At 36.5% G+C, this 20,980-nt stretch overlaps 2 protein-coding genes across 2 annotated transcripts; one reads left to right on the forward strand and one right to left on the reverse strand.

Moving 5' to 3' along the window:
- Positions 1–9: 9 nt before the first annotated feature.
- LOC128558689 (protein TsetseEP-like) lies at positions 10–9,600 on the reverse strand. Its single transcript, XM_053548779.1, has 2 exons — positions 9,336–9,600; positions 10–257 (listed from the first exon to the last, which is right to left on the reverse strand). The coding sequence occupies exons 1-2, from the start codon at positions 9,466–9,468 to the stop codon at positions 10–12; spliced, it is 381 nt and encodes a 126-aa protein (XP_053404754.1). The 5' UTR covers positions 9,469–9,600.
- Positions 9,601–12,744: 3,144 nt separating this feature from the next.
- On the forward strand, positions 12,745–16,198 carry LOC123545564 (uncharacterized). The gene is made up of 3 exons (XM_045331893.2): positions 12,745–12,788; positions 12,948–13,079; positions 14,182–16,198. Exons 2-3 carry the CDS (start codon positions 12,978–12,980, stop codon positions 15,355–15,357), a joined length of 1,278 nt encoding a protein of 425 aa, XP_045187828.2. The 5' UTR covers positions 12,745–12,788; positions 12,948–12,977; the 3' UTR covers positions 15,358–16,198.
- The last annotated feature ends 4,782 nt before the right edge of the window (positions 16,199–20,980 follow it).

A 20,980-nucleotide genomic window follows, 5' to 3' on the forward strand; every position in this document is an offset into this window, starting at 1 on the left:
TACCTCTGCTCAGCCTGTGGACCAGCTTTGGGGTTGGTTAGCCTCCGGGACGGGTTCTGGCTCAGCCACTGGTTCAGGTTCAGGAACTGGCTCTGGGACAGGTTCAGGCTCTGACTCTGGTTCATTTTCAGGAGCAGACTGTTGCGATGCCTCTTGTGAACTTTCATCAAGATTTCCTGATATGTCATGTGATGTGTCAAGAGCTGAATTCACTGACAGATCTGCATCAGGTGTTTTCTCACTTTCATCAATTCCAGCTGAAAAAGTCATAATTATCATAGTTAAATTGATATTCAATTAGAAGTTCAAAAGCTTTCACTTCTTCGTGCTAAAAAGTATTCAGGACTTTACATACTTATTTGACAGATGCCAAACTGGCAATATTTGGCTACTTCCCAACTGATATAAAACTTAACAGGGGTTCACCATTTCAACTGTGATAGGAAACTTTCAAAATGTAGAAAACAATGACTTCACCAATCTGAGATGCAACGCATATTCGTTTCCGCCGGTATACGTAAATTAAACGATGGCCAATCAGTTTTCTCACCTTTTATACTATTTCAGTTATCTCCTGCTTTCGCCCGCTTCAATGGCTACTTTCAGTACTGATCATATAGTTGGGAAAATGCAAAATGGTGACCAAATGATGAAAACACAGCAAAATAATGTATAAAAGTTGAAAATTATCGTAAATTCGATGCAAAAACCTCATGCTTTACTGACAGTTCTAAATCTGTTCCGTGTTCTCTTAGTTCTGGGGCAAAAATCTAGTCAAGACAGCTTATATAGCTTGTCTGAGCATGAAGTGCATAATCAGCAGTAAGCGTACACGCCAAAAAAAGATTACGAATGTGTTTCTAACCGCGTATTTTTACAAGTTTTACATCACAATTTGATATTTATGACAAATATGGTTCATTAGGCCCATGTGTACATGTCTTGTCATGGGTCAATTTGACCAGCCTGGTGCAAACAGGCCATCTCTCTGACCTGATAATATCCAAAATTACAAATTTTCTGGTGATTTAAACATATGTCTTAATGTTTACCCTGACTATACGCCAATAGATAAAACTAGTAACTTTACATTATTTTGGTCCTACAAAGTTTTAATGTTTAGATTGCCCCGTCACAAATATAAAACAATATGAACGTCGAATTTTTTTTAACTAGACTACCTCGTAACATGTTCTTCCAAGTTTCATTGGCATATCGACTAATTCATTGGCCTAAGGGCCGTTATGGAAACACATATTTCAAGAATAAAAAGTTTTACTCTTTAAATTTTAAACATGCTTTAAATGTGCAAAATCTGATATCAACAAGGAGCGATAACTAGAAAATGCTTTTGTAAAAAAGCGCATGTCTCCCCCAATGCAAAGTCCTATAGGCAAGAAGTCAATAGGGGTTAGGAGCAAAAGTCAAAGAGACACTGATGGTTGGCTGCAATAGGGATCATCTACTTGGCATGTCCAATCATCCCGCTAAATTTCAACACTCCTGGCCTAGTGCTTCTCAAGTCACTGTTCAGGCTTCTGTGACCTTGACCTTTGATCAAGTGACCTCAAAATAAATAGGGGTCATCTACTCTGCAAGTCCAATCATCCTATTAAGTTTCAACATTGTAGGTCAAGTGGTTCTCAAGTTATTTCCAAAAAATGATTTTACATGAACAGGCCACTGTGGCCTTGACATTTAATAGACTGACCCCAAAATCAATAGGGGTCATCTACTCTGCATGTTCAATCATCCTATGAAGTTTCAACATTCTGGGTCAAGTGGTTCTCAAGTTATTGATCGGAACTGGTTATCAATGTTCAGGCCCCTGTGACCTTGACCTTTAACGGAGTGACCCCAAAAACAATAGGGGTCATCTACTCTGCATGTTCAATCATCCTATGAAGTTTCAACATTCTGGGTCGAGAGGTTCTCAAGCTATTGATCGGAACTGGTTGTCAATGTTCAGGCCCCTGTGACCTTGACCTTTAACAGAGTGACCCCAAAATCATTAGGGGTCATTTACTCTGCATGAACAATCATCATATGAAGTTTCAACATTCTTGGTCAAGAGGTTCTCAAGTTATTGATCGGAAATGGTTTTCCATGTTCAGGCCCCTGTGGCCTTGACCTTTAACAGAGTGACCCTAAAATCATTAGGGGTCATCTACTCTGTATGACCAATCATCCTATGAAATTTCATCATTCAGGGTCAAGTGGTTCTCAAGTTACTGACCGGAAATGGTTTTCAATGTTCAGGCCCCTGTGACCTTGACCTTTCACAGAGTGACCCCAAAATCGTTAGGAGTCATCTACTCTGCATGACCAATCATCCTATTAAGTTTCAACATTCTGGGTCAAGTGGTTCTCAAGTTACTGACTGGAAATGGTTTTCAATGTTCAGGCCCCTGTGACCTTGACCTTTAATGGAGTGACCCCAAAATCGATAGGGGTCATCTACTCTGCATGACCAATCATCCTATTAAGTTTCAACATTCTCGGTCAAGTGGTTCTCAAGTTACTGACCGGAAATGGTTTTCCATGTTCAGGCCCCTGTGACCTTGACCTTTGACAGAGTGACCCCAAAATCGATAGGGGTCATCTACTCTGCATGACCAATCATCCTATGAAGTTTCAACATTCTGGGTCAAGTGGTTCTCTAGTTATTGATCGGAAATGGTTTTCCATGTTCAGGCCCCTGTGACCTTGACCTTTGACAGAGTGACCCCAAAATCAATAGGGGTCATCTACTCTTCATGACCAATCATCCTATGAAATTTCAACATTCTGGGTCAAGTGGTTCTCTAGTTATTGATCGGAAATGGTTTTCCATGTTCAGGCCCCTGTGACCTTGACCTTTGACAGAGTGACCCCAAAATCAATAGGGGTCATCTACTCTTCATGACCAATCATCCTATGAAGTTTCAACATTCTGGGTCAAGTGGTTCTCAAGTTACTGACCGGAAATGGTTTTCAATGTTCGGGCCCCTGTGACCTTGACCTTTAATGGAGTGACCCCAAAATCGATAGGGGTCATCTACTTTGCATGTACAATCATCCTATGAAGTTTCAACATTCTGGGTCAAGTGGTTCTCTAGTTATTGATCGGAAATGGTTTTCAATGTTCGGGCCCCTGTCACCTTGACCTTTGAGGGAGTGACCCCAAAAACAATAGGGGTCGTCTACTCCAGCAGCCCTACAACCCTATGAAGTTTGAAGGTTCTAGGTCAAACGGTTCTCCAGTTATTGCTCGGAAATGAAGTGTGACGTACGGACGGACGGACGGACGGACAGGGCAAAAACAATATGTCTCCTGGGGGAGACATAATAATTTTACTCATAAAGCTTTCTGCAACTAGCGTTTCTAACTTACCGAGGTCATAAACAGGCTGGTAACATTGCCCAATCCGCTTTTGACATAAAAACTAATATTTCTTGAAAAATAGTGAAGATATTTCTTTCAAACTTGATCCATTTATTAAGCATAACATATGATGCATATTAAGATAGAAATAACTTTGAACGATTGCCTTTAGTTTTGTTAGAATTACTTCCCTTTTTCAGATTTTTATGATGCATAATTTTTGAAGTCCAAAAATATTATGTTTTAATGCAATGTTTAAAACAGAAAAGGGTTCAATGGCTTTCTATTGCTCCAAACTTGTGCGCCAATACCTTTATTCTATATATTTAGGGTTAATACTTTGTTTCTAGTGCAGATATATGAACAATTTTTTTACAACTTACATTTCTCTATAATATTGTGACAGCACACTAAAATGTATATATTTACGTACCAGCACAGTAATTTAGAGTATTATAAAGCCGTTGAACCCTTTTTTGTTTTAATCTTAGCATTAGAACATTATTTTTTGGCAGTGGCTAGAGAACCGGAATCGGTTCCCTAGACAGCAAACTTATTCGTCTGGAACCGGTTCTCTAGCCAAAGTACCGTGCATAGGCTAGGGAACCGGAATTTTATTTCTATGCATAAACTGGCGAAATTCACTTTGTTTCTTTTCGTAAGTATCATGTGCATGTTCTTATCTTAATAAGTTAATTAATTTTACTATTTCAGCAAGCTATGCCCTGTTATTTATTTGTGTTTACTGTGTCTCCAGAAGTGTACTCGCTGCATACTGTCCGCCATATTGGAATGATAAAATAAACTAGTATGAATGAATGCGAAAGCCGAAATTAACTTGAAATTTAAACTTAAAAGGTGTAAGATAATAAAAGAAATGATTAACACAAATTAAGTAATTTCTGTTAATTAGTATTGATTACATATCTTTGAACGCGAAATGCCGAGGCCATCCTTAAAAAATTGTTTGTTTGCGGTAACGCGACCGACTCACGAAAATCGCCGCGACTCAAACAATTTTTTAACCTAAAACTCGGAATTTTTTTTTTCGGTGCCATGTTTTTATTCTTTCCTGTTTCGTTATTTCTTTTGGGTAACTATTTGTATTTGTATAAGTTTTCCTAGACAGTGTTCGTTGAGGTTCAACTACATGAATGATCGATATGACTGATAAGAAACAAAATGTGTGAATGTTACGCTTTCTGTATACCGCTAATTAACAAGTGACACAAATACGATAATAGGCTGCTCTTCTATGCATTGTTTATCAATTAACTTTAACACATTGATCAATAAATACCTTTGGCAATGACGGACATTATTCAAGTCAAAGTCAAACCGCGAGAAGCCCACGTGTCAGTCGGCGCGTGGCATGATTATGTCAAGAAGCTGATTAATATACCAAGCTCCGCCTACTGCCATACTTCCGCTTATGGCAGCGAACAATATTCGAATTCACCGGGATTTTGATTGACAAGGGGCAGTTCTTTCGAACTCGAGATGCATAAAAGAAAATTTCCTCGGGTCAAGCCGACGCACGGGAAATCATTTGTGCGGGTCAAATACGAGTTTTTCTCGATAAGTGCGAGTGAAAACCCAGAAGCTCGGGTCTACCGAACGCCCTGCAGATTTCCTGTTATACTACAAAATTATGCAAAAAGTTGTTTAGAAACTTCCACATGGACAAATCGTGGTACATAGTGTTATCTGTGCAATACTGCAGACGTATTTTACCGAGTTTTAGATTTGTAAAATAATGATTTTTCTCATACGTAAAACATCTGGGAAAGGTAAATTCTTGGATATCATTCTGTCATAATTTCTCGAACAATTTTGCAAACAAATAATAATTTTAGTTTTGATCTTTTGTTGTTGCATAATCTTTTTAATCTGCCCCGAGGATAAAACTGCAGTGACACTGCACAAGTCACTTGGAAAGAGCACAATAAACGTCAAAAATATTGGACAACCAAAATTTTATTACCTGAAAATTTATTTATAAAGTTAAGCATCCTTTCAATGCAATGACTAAAACCAGCGAAAGAAATCCATAATGTTTACATTTCTAGATTTTCCTATTTGCGTGAAATTAAATTTCCTTGGGTCCACTTTTTCCTATTTTTCAAAACACAGACTTTAGAAACATAGTTATTATTACTGAAACTTTCTGTGACTTAAATAATGTAACTGAAATTCATGCAAATTTTTGACACCTGCCATCAGAAACTGGGTTTAATCTGTTTGACAACTGTTTCTTTTTATGTGTGCTGACAGTAGCAGATCAAAGAAGACAGTAGCAAATCAAAGAAGACGTGTATTATGCGTGATGTCATAGTGATGTCACTGCTATTGACATGTATTTAATTCAAGAAGTGACTGTGAAATGCTTTTATGGGTTTTTGTGTTTTGACTTTGAGTGCATTAGTACTGGAAGCTTGATTTATTTTTGCTGATATGGAATTAACCTAGCTTTTTTTAATTGTATTCATATTCAGATTAGGCTTTTCTTGGTTAAGGCAATCATTGCAAGAGTGAAAAAAACTTTAATTTGCAGTTTAATCACATTAGATTCACAAGGATAAGAAATTAGGTTTACATTGCTAAGTATATTTAGTTCCATTTTAAACTTGCCTGTCATGGCGCTATTAAAAATCTTTCCGCGTTTCCCTAAAATCACTCCACTTCTCCATAATCTTAGCTGAGGAAGAAATGACTTCTCCCTAAAATATTAACATAGCTTAAGCCCTGAGTAAACAATGTAAAACAATTAAGTATTGTCTTAAAATTACATGATACATAGGCTTTGAAGGAGTGCGGTGCTAGTAATCAGACTCGGGTCTACAAGGTATTAAAATATCAAAGATTTTGCTATGTACTTCAATGCTGAATCCTAAGGAATGTAATGTTTTTTTATTACCCTAGCCAGTGCAAGGACATTCAAAAGGTCTGGCCAATTATTTTTGTTTAATATATTGATAATCTTAAAATTTTAAGTTCATATGGAGATAATAAGCTCTGTTTCTGACTGGTGTCCGGCTTATAATCTGTTGTTTTTATTGTTATCAAAAAGGTGATATTACTAGTAATATTAGTATTCATACTATGTGAAAACTACCATCCTTGCAGATGTTACAATCAAGTTAGCATTCTACAGAGAGGTGTTAGTACCCAGAAGGTGTATAAACCAGAGGGTTAAAAAGGAAATGCAGGTGTTGTACAATTAGCATACAAAAAAAAAAAAAAAGAAAAAAAAAAAAATCCCTACCTACCTACTCACACTAAAAATTCTGGGTCGCGTTACTGCAAACAAACAATTTTTTAAGGATGGCCCGAGGTGTTACAAACCAGTATTTAAAGAATCTGTATGAAGTTTTAAGGGCTATTAAATTAATTTGTTCATCTATAGGAGAGATCGCCCTGACGTCACGCATCAACACCTGTTTATCTGGTGGTAGGCAAAACAACATGTTTTACATCGTTTGTGTATAGGATCAGAATTTTCAATTTTTAATAACTTTTTCATTCATTTATGGATTTTAAAAATTCAAAAAGTTTTGAATTGCTTACGATTTTCATATTTTTATATTCAAATATCTTTTGAAAATGAATAACCGTTTTAAATGACATATGATTTTTATAGCAGCGTAGCTATGCTCCAACCTTTAGAAAACAGGGGTTTTTTTTACGACTGGGGGAAGAGGCCCCAGCCTGTCATTGGGGGAAGAAAATAGACCGCGACGAGCAGTTTTGGGGGATTTTTTCACTCAGGGGGGAATTTACAATTATGCATAATAAACACTTTAAACTATGTTTTTATTACATATGCTTGCAACTTATAGCAACTATACACACTGTCACTTAGCAATAGATGGACTTGCACTAATGTTCACTTATCATTGTAACAAGGTGGGTGGGGAGAATTGAAATGCTCAAATCATTGAATATTTAAAGGTCACATGCTTTTATTCACAAAAATGCTTTAAAATAAGAGTTGCTTTTGCAAGAGTCATCATATTATTATTAAATGCATACTTTTGTTGGCTTTTTATTTCAATTGTACTAGAAAATCTTGTAAGAAAGGATAAGAAAGTGCGAAAATCACGATCGCGAAAACGTGTGACAAATATGAAAAAAAAAACGAAAGCAAACATGAAAAATTCTTGATAAAATTTCATCTTTTCACCAGAACTATTCCATACTTATAATATCTGATTACTTAAAACATTTATATTTTATTTTGCTCTAGCAAAATACCTCGGCAAAGATAATAAATTTGCGTAACGGCCGACCGGCTTATTTAATCGAATCAAGCACATAAAATAATAACTTTAAATTAACAACACATATTACACAATACAGCATAAGCTGTATCCGCTAATTAACAAGAGGTACAAACACGATAATCTGACGCTGCATTGTTTATCAATCATCTATATTACAATCTGATGATAACCACGTGTCACTCGGCGCGTGGCGTGATTGACATCTGTCAGTAGCTAATTAACATACGACGCTCCGCCTTCTGTCATACTTACGCTGGTGTCGACAAACAGTATGAAGTTCACTGGGATTTTGATTGACAAGGGGCAGAGCTTTCGAACTCGTTACGCATCAAAGAGTATTACCGCGAGACAAGCAGACGCCCACGGCATATTATGTCCGGGTCAGATACGAGTTTTTATCGATTTTCGTTGGTCAAAACCGGAACCTCGGGTCCACTGAACGCTCTTCTAACATGTTTCTACTATTTCTAAAGGTTTTCACACCCATTGAAAATTGTGAAAGACCGTCTGCAATTGTGAACGGGTCCGATATTCGGTCGGGAAAATCGCTGGGAGTAATCTCCACTGCTTTGTTTACGATTTTGGAGGGGGAAAATTTCGGACGTAGGGGAATTTCGACTGCGGTAGGGGAAATCCTTGGCTGTGGGGGAAATCCTCGGCTGGGGGACGAGGCCGATATTCGGCCTCTGCTATAGAATAAAAAAAAACCCTGGAAAAAAAAAAACACTGTAAGTTAAGCGGTTATAATTAATCCATTTTATATCAAAATAATAATTAAAAGTTATCAATAAATTGCTTGTTTTATATCCTTTCCATTGATCAAAAAATTATTGATATCATTTGTGTTTTAAGAAAGTTTAAGCCGTTAGAAAAACATTACTTTTAACAAAAAAACATGGACGCTCGGCGTCTGCCCACCCGTTCAATGTCTTATCAGTTCTAAAAATAGAATATACAATGGATTTGTATACAAACACGATCTCTCCTATAAACATGTAATGTCGCAAATACAAACCAATATTATTTTATATTTGAATATTTTAAATATAGTAAAAGTTTAAAGCAAAATTTAATAACATTTAAAAACTGCGAAGTATAGTTCACGCATTTATTCATACTAGTATATATCATTCCAATAAGGCAGACATGGTATATATGCAGTGAGAACACTTCTGGAGACAGTAAACGCAATTAAATGCAAGGGAATAGTAAAATTAATTAAGATAATAATATGCATGACACTTACCAAGAAACAATGTGGATTTCGGCAGCTTTATGCATAGAAATAAAATTACGGTTCCCTAGCCTATGCACTGTATTCTGCTTAGAGAACCGGTTCCGGACGAATAAGTTCGCAGTCTAGGGAACAGATTCCAGTTCTCTAGCCACTGCCTTATTTCTTGGACTTCAAAAACTATGCGTCATAAAAATATGAAAAAGGGAAATAATTCTACCAAAATTGAAGGCAACCAGGCGCCGACAACCAAGTTATTTGTATTTATTTGTATCAATAAATGGTCCAAGTATGAAGGAAAATTATACCTTCATTATTTTTCAAGAAATTAGTTTTTATGTCGAAAGCCCGATTGGACAATGTTACCAGCCTTGTAAATTTCATTTGTAGTGCACCGGAAAAAAGTCAGAATTTGTATTGAACAGATAGGATTTATGTTTTAAACATATATTACCTATTAAAGCTTTCTTCAACCGGGCTATCAATAACGATTTCTTTCCTTTTGTGTCCAAACCACGCGACCCAAGTTCTTTTTGAAGTTCTGCGACTTTTAACTTATCAAGTTTACTAGGATCAAGCTCACTCATGTTGGGATATCAAATGATTATGTTAAAAATAAAATTGCATCAGTATATGAGGTGGTTCGTCAGACTTTGTTATATAAAACTGCACGCACCGCAACGTTCTCAAAATGGCGGAAATGAAGCATGCGGGTGAGGTAAAATTTGAAACTATTAGTTTGGGTTTTAAACGAAATATTTTTTTCATAACTGTGATACGAGTTACCTCCCATCAATAATAATGTATCATATGAGCCGTGCCATGAGAAAACCAACATAGTGGGTGTGCGACCAGCATGGATCCAGACCAGCCTGCGCATCCGCGCAGTCTGGTCAGGATCCATGCTGTTCGCTTTTAAAGCCTACTGCAATTAGAGAAACCATAAGCGAACAGCATGGATCCTGACCAGACTGCGCGGATGCGCAGGCTGGTCTGGATCCATGCTGGTCGCAAACCCATTATGTTGATTTTCTCATGGCACGGCTCAATTATATATTTTATACAAGGTGGTTCATTTCCATTTTCAGTGAGAAAAAAAATGTTGTGATAACTAATGACAGTTTGATACACCAAATGAATAATCATTCGAAAGGACATTAACACGGGTGTACTGTCCGTTTTATGGTCAGAATGTATTAAAATCCCCCTTAATAAAATCCTGACGGACGCAAAATTTTACAAGGAAATATTGCTTTTATGTTAATTCAAATTATCCACAATCGGTCAACTAATAAAGTCAAAACAGATGTATGACCTCATATGGCGATAATGGCGACTGATAGCATATAGTGCGCATTCTTCTTTTTTGATCGAACGAAAACGTGCTCATCTTGGTAAAACAAGCACTTTTTTACATCTTTTAAATACCGTGATTACTTCATAAAGTTTACCTTATATGTCGCCGAAAAAAAATGCATTTAAACTGGCACTGGGTCATCCAACACTCGGCGTGCACTGGACTGCAGGACTGTTTGCAGCATGTCTGACAGGCGCACTGAAAAGGTTATTGGTTAATGAAAATTAACAGGCGTGCGAGGTTTGTTTTACTTGAAAAATACTGGAGTAAATGAAAACTTAAAACTTCTTAAATAAGGAAAAAAGCGAGCAGCCATTCTGAAGTACTAAAAACGGCAGTCTGCAGTTATCCCCGATTAGCCTACCGATGCATCAAAAATCAAACTAGAGTACCGGTACACCACTCATAACCGCATAGTATACTTGGGCACAACACTATATGTATCAAAAAGACTAAATTAAAATTGAAATTGCAGCCACATCTCAAAATACAGCACAAAATATAGGCTGCATAACAATACGAAATTAAAGCTATATATTTCATTCCTTGAGCGTACCGTTCGATCCGATCTGCAAGTTCGAACGCAATTTTAGGGGTATCGGGACACCACTTCCTCATGACAAATTGGTACAGTTTTCCTCAGAAAGAAAACAAGATTTCATCATTATTATAATTATTATTACTACTATCATCATCATCATCATAGTGAGTAGTGGTAGCATAGTAGCATCTGTGATGGTAAATGTAAAATTTTGTTTAAAAATCTTGGCATTGTATGACATGACGTGTTTATTGTTATATGTAATTTTTTCTCTTGTAGATGCAGAGGTTAATACACGGTATGGCGGTGTCTTTGAACGCCACTGAACCCCGGTAAGTTGATAATGGGTACAGAAGTTCAATAGTTATGCTGGTCGCAAAGGCACTATGTTGGTTTTCTCATGGTGCGGCTCAAATATAACCAGTAGATTGGAGAATACTTTAGATATATAATTACAAGTACAGTACATTGTATATAGGAATGAAACGCTATAAGATGAGAGCATTGTCACTGAATTTTCACGATCTTATTTTACTAAATATTTCGCCTAGAAATATCACAGGTTTTGAGCTGTCATATATTATTTGGCATATTCACCCATCATTAACCATTCACTGATGCATTTGGCTGACCCTGTCTGGAGCTCTGCAGAAAGATCACAGGTCAATATATTTAAACTTTACAACACTGAACAACATGCTTTTAAGAAATGCCGATTGAGCATTTTTTTTTTCAAAGAAAAGAAGTACAACTTTTTATAAATTCATTTTTCTTTTGTTAGTTGTTAACGATGACAAAACTTATGCAAAAGATCTGTTTGAGGACAGTGGCAGTCAACTATTCAAAAGTCTTGCACTAAAAAGGAAAGAAAATGAAAACATTGGCATAAAGAAGCACAAAATGGGTAACAGTTTTGATCATAGAAGTGTTCCATCTCCGATAACAAATTACACAAAAAATGCTTAATTAAATAGAAGTTTCAGCTTTTTGCGTCTGTTTTGCCCGTCAGTTATTTACTCTTGTATATCTTAAGCAGTTATTATTATTATTATTATTATTATTATTATTATTATTATACTAGATTTATATAGCGCCCTTTTCATGATCAATTTCACGTTCAAAGGGGCTTTACATAGTTCAAATGCCTCTACTAGTACAGACACAGAGCGATCTGACCAGAGGGACAGAGTGAGACAAAGCCCCACGGCAGAGAGATCAGAAATCAGATACAGGCTTGTCCGGCTAACTTAGCCTAGCTCGTTGCAAATAGACAGCTGGTTCTTTAACGTGCCCAGTGCATAGCACTGATACACGCAAGGATTGCCTGGGTTCCTGACCAGTACACCTCTAGTTGGGTGGGAAACACTGAAAAGCGTTTCTGAAAATTCCCGAGTAGCTGCCGGGGATCGAACCCCCGACCCCAGGATTAGAAGGCCAGTGTGCAAACCACTGAGCTATCCGTCTCAGGCCTTTGGCCAAGAGCAGTAGATCTTTCACAGGTTTAACTCCATTTTTGTGCTGCTACATGTAATGTTGTATAACCTTGTCTCTTATTTTACAGCTTTCTTATTATATATTTTAAATGTTTATCCTTGTTATATATAGTCGGTTCAAAAGCGCTTGCCGCTTATGTTGTACTGTTTGCTGTCTTGCCGACTTAAAATAAAATTGATCTTATCTTGTCTTAAGTTTAAGTAAATTCTAACAACTTAAATGAAAACTGCAAAGTCGGAAAGGGAGATAACAGTGAAAGAATGAAAATTAGGTTTATAGAACCTGCGCACTGCAAGTGACTTAAATAAGTGGACAAGTGTGTGAAGTTTCTATTCATTCCCAACCGGAGATACCAGCTTACATTATACAAAACGCTGGTTCACCGTGGCCACGCCCACCCTCCATGTCACGTGAACTTCATTATCCAATCAAAACTACCCCACAATAAAGCGCCGTCACTAATAGTGACGTCACATGGAAACAGACAAAAAAGTATTGTTGGCGCCAAACAGTAGGTAAGAAAAAGTGTTTCTTTAATAGTTTTACAAGTAAATTGCGCATTGCACTGAAATGCATTTTGAAATTTGAAACTAGTGAAAATTTAATGCTCTTAAAACGTGTATATATAAAGAGAAATATCTATTCCTTTCATTTTATCGGACTTTTGTTTTCAGATTGAATTTCTACTACACTGATTCGAAAGAATGGCGGAAAGTCAACATCATTTCACAAAGAGCTCTGCACTTGACGATGATGGAAACATCAACTCAACACAAAACAAAGAAATATCTAATTCAAGAAAAAAGGTACAAAATGTTCTAATACAATAGGAGTCTTGTTGTAATTATAATAATAGTTTTTAAGCTATTTCCAAAACTTCCTGATTTAATAATACTAAAATCATCTGGCAGAGATAACTTAAATTTACACTGTTCGGAACATGGTTAGGGTTGAGAGCGGATAACTGTTACAGTAGAAGTGTGAACCTCTGAGTCCTAGTAAATGTATATAGTTTTTGGACATAGCTCTACATTGTCTGTATGTTTTACTTTGATTTTTGTGTGTTTTGTAAGCATGTTTAACACGCACATATATCTATATTATATAAGATGTTGTAGGGTTTTGAATTCTAAGAACGTGCATTTTTTTTTACTTTTAGATCTTTCGGAGATATTTTTAAAAAGTTTATATACAACCCGTCGCTGAAATGGTATACAATTATGACTAAAATGTTGACAAAAAGAGCATAATTTACAAACACAAACGAAGATGCAAATCAAAATGAATTTTGGCAATAAAATTGTTAGCACCTCTAAAAGACATTTAGAAAGAAAATATCCCTTGAAATTTGCTAGAATGTTAGAATGATTAATTATATTACAATTAAAAAGAATAATGTCAAAGAAAATTCCATTAATGACCGGTTTCAGCATTATGGGTAAGAATGGTCCAGTTTAACCGACTCGAGCATGTTTTTTTTTTCTTTCTTGATTTTGCATTTTTAAGAAACAAAAACTCATGCATGTTCATATGTTCATAATATGACCAAACTACAACTTTAAAGAAAGATCAATTTTCAGCCAAAATCTGGAGACCAGTGCCTTTAAAACCTTCCTTTTTAAATTTCTTGTACAAATTCACGCAAACAATATCTAAAAGGATTTGCTTGAGACATAAAATAAAACTGTTTTCATTATAAAAAAAAGCTTTAAAACTACTTCTTTCATTTTCCTGTTATGCTTCGTTTTATCATCCAGCATCGTCATTCGAAATAATCGAAAGTGCTGTCTTATTTCTTGTTGTTGTTGTTGTTGTTTGTACATTCTTTTTATTCCCTAAATGATAACGCCCTTTGTGTGAAATCAGGAAAATTCGAAAGTCTCGTTACACGTAACATTCGATTTTCAGAGTGTAAGAAAAAAGAAGAACACTTCAGAAGGAAGTGCTGGGGGTTCCTTGACAACCAACGATGGCGGTCTGCAAGCAGCGGATCATTTAATACAAGAGCTCGATGCTACTGTCGAACCTCAAGCTGGCAAAGGTAGACAGAAGAGAAGCCTTACTCGCTCTACTGTGGCCAGCAATTCCAACGACCTCGGTCGGAAAAGAAGCAATGCAGACCCATGTACTAGCAGCAACGTAGAAAGGAAAACTGGTGTACCATCTAGAATCAAGGCATTTGATGACAACGGACGTGTCGACTTAGATGCCGTGGAAAAATGGGTGTCGGATTCAAGTATTGATATCGACTTGGGATCGGAGAAAAAATTTGGTCATTCGGTGTCAAAACAGCAGGTTGAAAATAAAAATGTTCCGGACAAATTCGAAAAGGCGGATGTCGCGGTGAGTGAAATCGATACAATAGTAAAAGGCCTTTCCCCTCAAGATTTCAACGAACCCTTAAAAAAGTCCAAAAGCACCAGTGTGTCATCTGCAAGAAACAAGCAAGTTGCAGTTCCTCTATCTTCTGGCCATTCTTCAACGTCTAAAATTTCTGAGATGCCCAGACCAATGCCAGCAGCTTCGTGCCCCAGACCTCTACAGCCAATTCGACTCCCTCCTGTTAAAATCAGCTCCACAAGGAGCGAAGATGTCTTCAAAGAAAAATTCTCAAACACCACCTCTCCACATATTTCATCCGATCTTCAGAAATGCGTTCAGCCGAACCGTGATTCATTCTCGGCAATAAAAGAGAGCTCAGAATTGCCAGGGAAAGCAGAAATTTCCGGAAGTGTTCGCAAAGCGCAAACTACAGGAAGTGCAGCCAAATACGCAGTGGAGAATCTACTTCCGGGTCAGGTGTCAGAGAACAGATTTGACGAGGATAATACCGAAGAGATAAATATACGCACTATTGTGTTGGATTACAGTGCATCCGAATGCAAGCGTAATAAGAAAAGAGGCAAAGGTTGTGGACTAGTGAGGTTCTGCACACGTCTTTGTTGTTGTTGCAATGTGCAGGCAGACGACGTGGAGGTAGTGAAGCGGAGCAATACGAAAAGCCGAACGGACAATCTCAAACAAACCAGAAGAAGCATTCCTAGAAGGGTTTGGAAAAGAGTTAAGAGGTGTTTTGGGTTTTAAATTGATACTGATTTTAATTTTTCTTTAAATGTTTTGCGCCAACATCAGTTTTCATTTTTATATCGGATGAACGTCTCCTACAATTAGTGATGCAGTTTGAATGCTTGAAAATTTAACTATAAAAATTATCCGTGTGTAATCAGGAAGTCAGTCGTTTCAGATGTAATATAGTAACAAAAAGATAAAGGAACATAATTTTGTCAAATGTTGCAAGTGTCAAACCAACGAGTTTTGCGGTTGCAGTATAAAAGGCTTGGAAAGAAAACTGAAACTCAAATTATCAACATTAAATGTAGAAATATTTTATATTGTAACGCTCAAAAAGTAATGAATGAATTACTTACTGATTCCGAAGACATGCTTGAAGTATTCACACCTCTATGCCTATAAATGAGAGGCCAGAGATCAGTGTCCAGGATGCAACCTTACGAAAGCAAAGAGAAATCAATCAGATCAGTCAGATCTTTTTTTAGACTGGACTACAAACTCGGCTCCCCCTGGATCCAAGTGTAAGGCTAGTAATAGAGAAGGAAGCTGTTTATGATCAATAGAATTTCACCAAACATCAACACGCAAGCAGAACAGCGACTTCTAGTATATCTACCGCCGCAATAGACATTGAAACAAAATGTCAAGAGTGCATAAATATTTGAATAGAAGATACTTTTTTTTTTGGAAAATTTACAATGTAGAAAAATTGAAAAGTTTGAATCTTTTGAAAAGTAAATACTATTCATAACATAATTATATTGACAGAATGCATTATTACTTTATTCTGCCATGCTGTGATAATAAAAGTGCAATTCTCATCATTGTTTCTACATATTATCCGATTAAAGACTTACAAGCCAAGAGTTATCCTGGTTTTCTTAATGTTTTAAGTAATGACAATCGGCATCCTTCGGTCATAGCACGCGGAGATTACGTAATCGGTCGGAAATTGCCGATTGTCACCACGGGTCAAACACCTTAAAAAAGCTTTAAGAATATTGCAAATATAATGAGCAAATTATTACTTTAAAAAAAAAATAATTTTTACGTTTCATTACATTTGGGTTTACACATCGTCATTATTCAAGCACCGTTCTACTTGATTATTTCTTCAACTTCCTGTCCTGCACCCTCTCCACTGCCCACACGCCCCCTCTACACCCCCCCCCCCCCAAAACCCACCTCACAAAACGAATTTATTCTGTTCTGTCCCGGCGCTTGATACAGATCAGTTCAGTTTTTTTCCACTTCTGTAATCGACGACCACGTTTTATCATATCTTTAATTATGCCTATTAATATTACATTTATATAAACAAACTTCCACCGTAACTTCTCATTTTTCAAAATAAAAGTAACACTGGACGTTAACGTAACACTGTGTGATAAAGGTATACGGTCATATATGACACACTATGTCTTAAAGGTAACTTGGGTCTGGCACTTTCGATAAGTGGATCGAAATCTAATTATCTAATTGAAGGTCATTCAAATTTTCTGGTATACAGTACTGATGTACATAAGTACAGAAAGTGTAATGTTAAGTGGAGCATTATTAGAGATGATAATACATGTATATGCAATACGAGATTTCAACTCTCATCGAGTGGCCGAGAGTGTAACGTTTATTACACCAAGTTACCTATATGACCACGAACGTTACGGTTTCAGATTCTTAGTTAGCGTGATGTCAAATATTAACTTTGTAATAATTGTTCTAGCTGTTTTCGCTATTTGATATGTTGACACACATACGAGAAAATGGGGATCTAAAGTTCAGCAAACCGTATTATTTTTAGAGAATTCAAGCTATAGCTGTGTTTACATACTTGGTACTTTTTATTTGTTTTCCAGAGTTCGTTTTCCCCTTACAGGTTTCAGTTCTTTTATCTATTTGACCTTTTATTCAAAACGACTACTGGTTCTAAGTTCTAACTCATTCAAGAACTGAATCACCCACGGTCGATCGATTTACTTCCCTTTACGTTTACTCATTGTGCGTGGGAGTATCGTGTCACAGATAACAAATTTCGCCTATTTATAAAAGTCTCTTTTTATTCCGCGTTCTTTTTTGCAGCACTGTGACATAGTTTCAGTTTCATGAGTATAATAAAATGTAACCTTTCTTACGATATGTGTCATTAGTTTTTGCCTTGATTTTTAACATTCATTACTCAGCCGTTGCTTTCATTTTGTCTGTAACTGCGCACGAAACGTGTTTTTCAATATAGGACGGTTTCTGATTATACTTTGGTCACTGACTAATATTCTAGAACTGTACTTTGCTTTCTGATGCGCAGAATGCATCATTTTGCCCTGGCATCCGTTCAACTGTAGACAACATTCATCGACATAGCTACATATATATTTTGTGTACTTAATGTCACTTGTCTCGCGCGCACATCTTTGAAAGAATGGAAATTCTCTCAAAACGTTTCAGAATGTGACATGTGGGCTTTTCAATGTTTTTCAGTTATGAACAAAACACAAAACCTTATGTGCCGCCGTTAGCAGGATGACAAACCGAGGCTGGTGCGTATCAGTATCATGTCCGTTCTGTAAAAATGATTGCGAAAGTAGATAATGTTCTTTACTCTTCTCAAGCCGAGGCAGTGTAACATGTACAAATGCTGCATTATAAATGTTGACCATGTTGAAACGACCAATGAAAATAAGACTGTTGTCAAACCAATAGAGGTTCTTATACGAAAGCGGCATTTGCTATATTTTTTGCCATAGAACCACAATTCTACTCGAGCTAATTTAGTGGACCTGTATAATATCCAAATATCCCACCATCTATATACAAAGATTTCATGAAAAAAATGGGCTATTCTCAAAATAATACATTTAATCTGTCTATAATCGTACAACTAAAGTTAACGGGGGACCTTTTTTGTGACTGACGGACAGACAGAGAGACGGGCAAAATAAAATCATTTATGTCCCAGGTTCCATGTACAAATCTATTGTATTTCATAAGCTATGGAAGAATCCAACATTTGTGGCTGACAGACGGACGGACGGACGGACGAAAAGGACGGTGAAAATAGAATAACGTACGCATTCTCCATTTTCTCTTATATCTATGTACCAAGTTTCTTGAAAAAAATCCTGCTTAAGTTCCATTTTGAAGATATTGTGATCTATTTGTTATAATAGCAACAAAAAAAAGACGTGCTTACTACTCATTTTGCCACCTATCTATGTACTAAGTTTCACGAAAAAAATCCGAAATTTAACGGTCAGGGCATGGTTGGAGACGATTCGTCGAAGGGGTATGCGAATTCAAAAGGGCTTTGGTCTTGAAACAAGTTTGGTGATAAAAAAATGTACCAGTGTCCAGCCAAGCATTTTCATATCATATATTACGAAGAGCAGTATCACCTTTTGACGTGAAATTTATACTAAAGCATCACTAAAGTACATTTCACTGTTAAAACAATAATATGGTGAATAGCATTACAAAACTTCATGTACGTGTAGTAAATTCATCTACACTCAATTTGAAAACGAAACATTCGTTCTTGGCAATTATTTAATTCTTACAACGTGCATATGCAAAGATTTTATTATTCATTTATTATTGGTTGCGGGTTTATCCCGCTACCAAAGTTAAAGTGTATTTCTGACAATCATAGCATATCCTATCTTATACGGCGCTTTATTTTGTGATTCTTGAAGAATGATCATAATCGCCTATGCACGGAGAGCTCGAGTTGTGATTCATGTCATGCAGAGTTCACAACATGCATTTACAAAACTTTAAAAATGTTAAAAATTGTGTTTTGTTATCTGTTGCTCTTCACTTCCTTGTCCAGGGCCAGCTGGTTGAATCCATTTCGGTTTTAAGACCATATGCCTTTTTTGTACTTTTCAAAATGTGTAAAAAAAAATTCACCCAGATTTAATTTCACAATTGTAGGTGTGGATGGCGGCAGGAATTCTATTGGCCAGCTTTTTTAATGTCCTCAAACGGGAATTATTGTTTCCGTATAATACTATATAACTAATGCGGTTTATAACGATAAAAAGTTGTGTTTTTTATATCTTCGGTATCGTGATCTTTCTACTTGTGTGTAAAAATTGAGCCGGGGAAAAAACGCAAACGTAAAATTGAGTCGGGGAAAAAACGTACAGTTTCTATCTCGGCGGATGGTTTCTTGGGTTGGGCTCTTTAAGCGGTGCATAATTTTAAGTAATTCCAATCGAAAACCTTACACATTGGCTCACAAGCTCAACAAGAGTAAAGTGAACCACTGACCCTATACCAATGCAGACTGTGTTCTTCTCCGACTAACCGCAGCATGAATAGCTAAAGACAAAACGGGAAAGTGAAATGGTGCCAGGTACTGGAAACCTGACGCCCTTTCTTATAAGTTTCGTTTAGATCCAACAAACATTTAGTTTCCAGTGAAATACAATATGACAAGAATAAATGGGTTAAGTTTTCCTTTTTTAAATAGCGATTTTATACCTTATTGTACTTTTTGTTTGCTTAACCTTATTGTAGTTAAGCAAACAAATGAAGTCTTTAAAACTGCAGGAATAGACCCGTGTTTCTTCCTTGTGGCTTTTCCTCATAAACTATTCAAACCAAAACCGAAATATCTCCATATATTTTTTTAAAGCTTTTTGCAAGCAAACATTAGCTTTAATTAAATTTACCTTTTCCGGAAAGAAAACATTTAGGAAAAGAAAACTTTTTTGTGAACGCCGTATCGATTTCATGTCCTTATCTTGACACTGTTGTTTTCATCAAATATCTACTTTAACTAGTACAGACAAACTTGTACTAAAGACCAAGTTGAACTCGAAATACAAACCACTTTCTCCTGATTCGAGAGGTCACTGTTTATTTTTTTTCATGTTGCTACTTAGCTTAATTTGAGGGAACAGTTGCCTACATGGTAGGCTTTAGATACAGGTTTGACTGTAATTTCGCTGGCAAAGCCAGAGTTCAATTGTATGTCAGTGCTCTATTTATAACCTTTGTACTGATTGTTGAACTGTCCTCATAAACATCAATCGCTATTGTTTGCATTATATATGAACCTATACGTAATATAAGTAACACACTAAATATGGCTTTAGGTTTTGATTCAAAAATCGCGCACAGTAATTGGATCGCAAAGGCCCCTGTGATTCTGCTTTCGGCAGATAAATCATGTGACACTTGCCGAATCAAACGAGCGGGGGCATAACTCGTAACCTTTTTTTCCAAAATATCGAAGGGGAAATTTATTTTTGTGTAAGGCGCGTGATTTCTTATTGAATTCTTTGTTGTCATCTCATATGAAAAGTTAAAGGGACTCTGCCTGTCACTTCCCCATCAAAATGATACGTATTAATTTCGATAAGAGGCGGGACATGACACGCCATGTTTTACAAATTTTCACTTCAAGTTGATCAAAGCTAGCCAGTATAGACCTGTTTTGATTATTGACAACAGTAAACGTTACAAAAAATGAAGACGAAAAACAAAGTTACTACTTCTTATTTTAATCAAGTTTTGTTTAAAATCCGTGCAGTGGTTTGGCCAATATTCTAACATGGTTCGATTTTTTGGTCAGTTAAACAAAGACAAAAATCAAACATTGTATATTCTGCCATAAACAACGGCTGACATGCCC

The sequence above is a fragment of the Mercenaria mercenaria genome, chromosome 1 (assembly GCF_021730395.1).
Source record: "Mercenaria mercenaria strain notata chromosome 1, MADL_Memer_1, whole genome shotgun sequence".
Taxonomy (NCBI): domain Eukaryota; kingdom Metazoa; phylum Mollusca; class Bivalvia; order Venerida; family Veneridae; genus Mercenaria; species Mercenaria mercenaria.